The 6,593-nt window shown below is 39.3% G+C and overlaps 1 protein-coding gene and 1 non-coding gene across 2 annotated transcripts in view; one reads left to right on the top strand and one right to left on the bottom strand.

Annotated features, from left to right (window-relative positions):
- Positions 1-4,185, top strand: part of CNGB3 (cyclic nucleotide gated channel beta 3) — a 166,898-nt gene extending 162,713 nt beyond the window's left edge. Inside the window, 4 exon segments of the mRNA XM_006878357.1 lie at positions 2,016-2,162; positions 2,639-2,809; positions 3,923-4,091; positions 4,093-4,185. Coding sequence (XP_006878419.1) covers positions 2,016-2,162; positions 2,639-2,809; positions 3,923-4,091; positions 4,093-4,185 — 580 coding nt within the window.
- TRNAT-AGU lies at positions 264-337 on the bottom strand. The gene has a single exon. It is a non-coding gene; the product is annotated as a tRNA-Thr (tRNA).
- Positions 4,186-6,593: the final 2,408 nt, after the last annotated feature.

The following is a 6,593-nucleotide window of genomic DNA, read 5'->3' on the forward strand; positions in this document are numbered from 1 at the left end:
AAGCAGTGATGCCTGAAATGGAGCCAGAGATGATGATGTGGAGCGATGGAGCAGCTGGAGACTTTAGATCCAGAGAGGGAGAGTGACTGTGTGCTGAAGACCTGGGGGTACGGGGGAAGGATTGCATGGAGGGGATTGTAACCATGGCAATGAGACAATATACGATAAGATGAATGTAAAACTAATGTTCTCCCATGTAAACTATCACATAATTCACAATAAAACATTTAAGAAAAAAAAAAAATACTCTATTATGTTAGTGCAGGCACAGCTGGGATTCGAACCCAGGATCTCCTGTTTACTAGACAGGCGCTTTAACCAGCTAAGCCACGGCGCCGGCTATCGTAGTGGTTACGGAATCAGTTTGCGAACCGCAAGGTCAGCAGTTGGAAACTACCAGCTGTTCCGCGGGAGAAAGATGAGGCTTTCTGCTCCTGTAAAGATTTACAGCCTCAGAAACCCTGTACAGGGTCACTATGGGTCAGAACTGACTCGACGGCACTTAACAACAACAACACAACAGTAATAGAAAATGTACACATTGTCTAGCATAAGCCTTCAATAGACTGAAATGGAAGCCATGCAGTTTTTCACATCTCGTTGTTCCCAAAGGTAGAACTGTGAGATTTTACTGTCATAGGTTTTTTCTGTCCTTTTCACCCATTTGTTGTTGTAGTTGTTAAGTGCTGTGGAGTCGGTTCCGACTCACAGCGACCCTGTACAGGGTTTCCAAGGTTTCCAAGGCTGTACATCTTTACAGGAGCAGAAAACCTCATCTTTCTCCTGTGGAACAGTTGGTAGTTTCAAACCGACCTTGAGGTTCACAGTCCGGTTTGTAGCCTCTGTGCTACCAAAGCTCTTATATGATCCTTCTTTCTCCATTTTGAATTGGTTGGCTCCAAGAGATTCAGTCTATTGTGTGATCTTCTTGATGCAGAGCTTATAGTATTTTTGTAAGCATTTGAAATATGCTTTTTCTTGTTTTGTTTTTAAAACCAGCACTTTTTCCAGATCATTAGTGAATAATAGAATTTTTATTTTTCATGTGTGTGCACATTTACTTGTTGGTTACCTCCCAGATGCAATGTACTCTGCTATGTCCCTGTGAGACATAAAGCCCAGAATTTGATGACATTCCACGTGGGGAGTTTCATGTGTATGTGCACACTACAGAGCAATTAATGACACTGAGAAACAAGATGATTAGGGAGATTAGAAGGGAAAGAGATTGGATTCACCTGAGGCAACCATGGCACCATTAAAAACGGATCCTCAGATTTTATGTTGAAGATTGTATCATTCAGAGACCACATAAGGAATAGAAACACTAATAATGCAAGGTAACTGAGAAGACATCAATAAAAGGATTTTTGACAGCATGAGGTAAAAAATCTGAGTACCCAACATGCTATGGAAACATCTCCCAAAGCTAGCAAAATGGCAAGGAAGTTGTTTCCACAGCTAGGTGTGAAGGGAGGGCGTGATTACCAGACCCAGAATGCACTCTAGGTTTAGTTGCAACTCCGAGGAGCTGCAAATTTTCTAAAGAACTGCAGCCATGCTAACCAAAAGCCTGACAGGGCAAGAATGGGGAAAACAAATGTTCCAATCCACTCTCCTCCAGCTCTCTGATTTCCTACCAATATTCTGTTAGCTGAACCCAAGTGGGAGTCAGAGAGTAAACCCACAGAGGTTACCTCCCTAGAGAACAAAGGGGGATAGAGAATAATGAAATAGAGGCGTAAATGGAGACCACGCAACCCAAAGGAATTCTGGACTTCTGAAATCTAGGTTGAAGGACCTGATAGGCACCTGGATTTGAGGTGAGAGTGAAGAAAAAAATGTTAAACTATCCCCATTTCTACTACCACATTCCACAATTACCTGAAGCCTCACCTCACAAGAACTATCTTTAAGCAGCATAAATGTCCGACAACCTGGTGATTTCGTTTTTTTAAGATTTCAGTAGAAGAAAAATGAAACTGGTGGCAAAGATTAATTTTCCTCTCTTACAGCCTTCTAGCAGCAGGTGGAGGAAACCGCTGAACTGCCAATGTGGTGGCTCATGGTTTTGCCAATCTCTTAACATTGAACAAAAAGACCCGCTAAGAAATTCTACTACACTATCCAGATTCTGAAAAGCTCTTCATAAAGAAAGCCAGGTACCTTTACCTTTAAAATTCCATTGTTGTTGTTGTTAAGTGCCGTTGAGTCGATTCCAGCCCATAGGGACCCTGTATAGAGTTTCTGAGGAGCAACTGGTGAGCTTGAACCATCCACCGTGAGGTTCAAACCAACTTTGCAGTCCAGCACATTAACCCAAGTGCCACACCAGGACTCCATTAGACCCCACTGTTGTTGGTAAGTGCCGTCAAGTCGGTTCCAACACATAACAACCCTGTATAGGGTTTCTGAGGAGCCTCTGGTGAGCTTGAACCACTGACCTTGCTCCATTAGAGATGAGATTAATTTTAGTTTGTAAAACCTAGGACCAGAAGAATTGTATCATGATGATAATGTAATTCACTTAACCTGTTAATGTGCCCATTAAAAACAAACTACGATGTGTTTTCTTGGTAGATTTTGCCAGAATTCTAACAGAGCTATCTTAAGTAGCTTTTCTCTTCTATTCACAGAGCGCTTCTAAGGCAGAAGGCTAAACCATAGAAGCAACCCCTCCAAGAAAAGGACTTGCCTTTCTCTTCCCACCTAATGAAGAGACACCATGAATGTTTAACGCTCTACCTGGAGGTACAGGAAAAGCAGGGCTTGCTTGACTACTCAAACTGAAAGAGAACAAACAACTCAGGTAATACCCACTGCCATCAAGGTAATTCTGACTCCCAGCACCCTATAGGACATATTCAAATTGATCCATAGGGTTTCCAAGGCTGTCAATCTTTACAAAAGCAGAGTGCCTCATCTTTTGCCTGTGGGGCAGCTGGTAGATTCAAACTGACTACCTTTCAGTTAGCAGCCCAACATTTAACCTGTTGCATCCACCAGGGTTCTTTCCTCAGGTAATGTCGGCAGTTCAAGCTCACCAGTCACTCCTCAGAAATCCTATACAGAGTCTCTATGTGTCGAGACTGACTCAATGGCACTTAACAATGGGAGGTTCTAATGGACAGAGCAATGCATTAAGTTTGCCCCAGCAAACTCTTCTGTTAATTCCATATCAGAGACTGGGGTAGTCTGGATTAACTGACTGCTGGAGTTAATGCGCTGGACTGCAAGATCAGTTTGAACCACAAGATTGGCACCTCAGAAACCCTCTACAGGGTTGCTATGGATTGAAACCAACTCAGTGGCACTTAAGAACAACAACAATTAACTGCTATATATGTAGCACTTCTATTTTTAAAGCTATATTCCCAAATATCATCACATTTTATCCTTATAGGTTTATTATCGAGGGTTTTGATGTTCGTGTGCAGAGAGAAACATATAGTTATAGCTCAAGCACCTCTGAGATGAATGAAGAAGATTGTGCTAGAAGAGAGATGTAAGTTTCCTCTTGTGTTCTCTGTGAGTTTATTTAGGAGAAATACCATAGCATTTTTATAGCATTTGGTTAATTCTATTTTTATTTAAAAAATAAATGTTCAAAGAGAAAAAAGCGAGACTGAATTATTAGCACCAAGTCTAGTAATTCAGAGTATGAGGACCAATAACAAAAGAATTCCTTTGCAGGGACAAAAAATGCAATCCAAGCCAACCCTGTAAATCAAAAGTGACAGCTCAGTCCTACTCTCCAGCATATAAGAAAACTTGACAGTCAGATATATAGGGAGACATGATTCTCATATTAACTTAACTCAGAGGGTCCTTCTCTTAGCAATGATTCTTAGCCATTGAATGCTAACAAAAAGAATCTGAAGTCCTTGGTTTTGATTCAATGCCAATTGTTTGTAACTTCCAGAAGAAGTGAAAACTCCGAAGGAAGACAGGGTAAAAGAAAAGAATGCAAAGATAAAGGAAGAAAGCCAGCAGAGAAACCACTGGGCAGACCCAAATATGAAGCAAGTCCGATTACAACACGCTAAATGCCTCAGTCAATTAGAAGGGCAGTTTTATTACCCAGAGAAACCTACCCATCAATCACTCATCATCAGCATGGCACCTTCTGCTGAGGCTGGAGAGGAAGTTCTAACGATTGAAGTCAAAGAAAAGACTAAGCAATAAATGTTTGATTCTCTTTAGATATAATCTAGTTTGTTCCCAAAGAGAATGTACCCAGGATTGTAGCTTAAAATAATGAGGGGGAAAAGACCTAGCCTGTACCCTTGAGAAACCACAAGCAAATCCCTAGCTTAGCTTCTAGGGCTTTTCTGAAAATGTGATTTTATGCAGCGGTAATAAGATTATTATAAACCATCCCTATTCTCCATTATCATTAGCTTTGTGCAGTTGCTATTTCTTCTAACTGCAGTAAGTTTTTTTTTTTTTTTTTTTTTTTTATGTCTCCTACTCTTTCCAGAGGAGTTTCTTGCCTCCATTTTGATTAGCTTGATCTTCTCTGACATGATTCATTATTCTTATCTCTTAAATTGGGGGGGAGGGGCGCGCAGCGGGCAGGCAGGCGTGTGTAAGTGTGTACATTCCTGTATGACATTGTCATTCATGGTTTAAAGTTCCATATACATAAATATTATCTCTTATCAAGAGATTAAGATTTTCATTAAATATGGCCAGTCAGGTGATTGTCATTCAGATGAGGGTAACTGGTCACTATAATATCTAATCAACCAAGCAGCTAGATCTGAAAGAAAGTAGAAATCATAGATCATTCTGGATGAGAAATCTGACCTCCAGAAGATTCTACTGAAGAACAATGCTGGTCAGCAGGACTAACCAACTGACAAAATCCCATTGCAGCAATATGTTGGAAGAATTGCAGTCTTTGCTAACTGAAATGAACTTTAGTATTTTCCCCTTACAATCTACCTAAGTTACCTGGACTTAACAGGAATCAAATTTCCCTGTCATACATGCTAAAGTGACAGTTCTCAGAATCTTCTTCAAGTTCTTCATTGAAAAAGCAAGCAATCTGAGCTTTTTGTTTTATGCTCTAGCAAAAAGTGAGGAGGTTAGGAAGGCCAACTGTACACATGTCAGATTGACATATCCTCACAATTTGCAGAACCTACATGTACAGCTGTTTACAAAATCTCCAAGTTAATTAAGTGCACTTTAGGAAGTTGTCCTCATGAATCAGCTAGCATTAGCATAATTACCAAAGCCTCATGCTGTGAGGAGGCTAAAAAAGCCAGGCTAATGTCGGAAGTAATAATACATATAGAATTCCATTCTAATAAATGCCATTAGTGTATAACATCAAGTTCTGTATAATAAGGCTATTTCCAAGTCCCAGAAGATGGTCATTGTAACAGCACTTTGCTGAGATTGTTTTAACAAATTTTATTAGTGAAAAAGCCTAAACATAGATGCATTCAGCAAACCATGTACAAATCAATCACTATAATGACTTGTATCATTTGCTAGAGTTGCCATGTTGGAATATAGTGGTTGAGTAACATAAAACATGACAAATTTTACAAAAGGTTGTTTGGTGTTGCTTAAGATTTGAGGAAATACGGAGAAATGGTTAAATAGCACTTACTTGAGAAAGGATATTTGTGTGAAAAGATTATTAGGAAAGCTATAAAAGACAGTGAAAAGGAGTCTGAAAAGATTTGATGATAGGAAAAAACAAAAGGAGAAAAAAAAATCTAGAACTTGTGAACAATTTGCTCTCCCCCTTATACTTTGTAACTGGATTCAGAAAAAAATTAACAATATAACATCATTGCCAGTTATGAACTTCCTGTTGTTTATTTGCCCTCCCAAACTATCTTATATAATCATAATTATTCTGATCCCTCAGTCCAAAATCTAAAAATAATCAGCAATTTTTTTCATTACCTATATAGTCACTAAATCCTTTGTCTTTCTTAAAACTTTATTATTCTTTTCTTCCCAAGCCCAATGTCAACACATTACTCCATATTTTCTGTTCATTTCAAATAAATACTTCCTTTTCACCTACATCTGCGCTAATCACTGACCTACCCCCTCAGTCACTTGGCCATGGAAAATCAGATATTTCTAAAACATGACTTTCCATCGTGTTACTTGTCTACTCAGGTACCTACCTGCTTGTCCCTTCAAACAATTTTAAGCCTTAGCTATACAAATTGAATGACCACTTCTGCCATCCATATTCTCCACTCAAGAGGGTCTCTCCCTGCTTCTTCTTGAACCAGCTTCCTTTACTTCTTTGGCCTTTATCCAGTCTGTTTGTCATGCTTTGGAAGTTGCCCTCTCCTCCATCACTTACCTCTTCTCTATATTTCTGAATCTAGTCTCACTGTATGTCTCCATATTCCCTCAAATCTTAAAAAAACACCAACCAACCTTTTGTAAAATGTGTCATGTTTTATGATACTCAGACACTGTATTCCAACATGGCAACTCGAAAAACATCAACCCATGACATTTCTACTCTGTAGTGTTTACCTTTACAGGAAGTAGCACACAGTACATTACTCCATTTTTCTCTGATTTCTGCTTAATTATAAGTTATTAAAAGG

Source organism: Chrysochloris asiatica, unplaced genomic scaffold (genome assembly GCF_000296735.1).
Source record: "Chrysochloris asiatica unplaced genomic scaffold, ChrAsi1.0 scaffold00031, whole genome shotgun sequence".
Classification (NCBI taxonomy): domain Eukaryota; kingdom Metazoa; phylum Chordata; class Mammalia; order Afrosoricida; family Chrysochloridae; genus Chrysochloris; species Chrysochloris asiatica.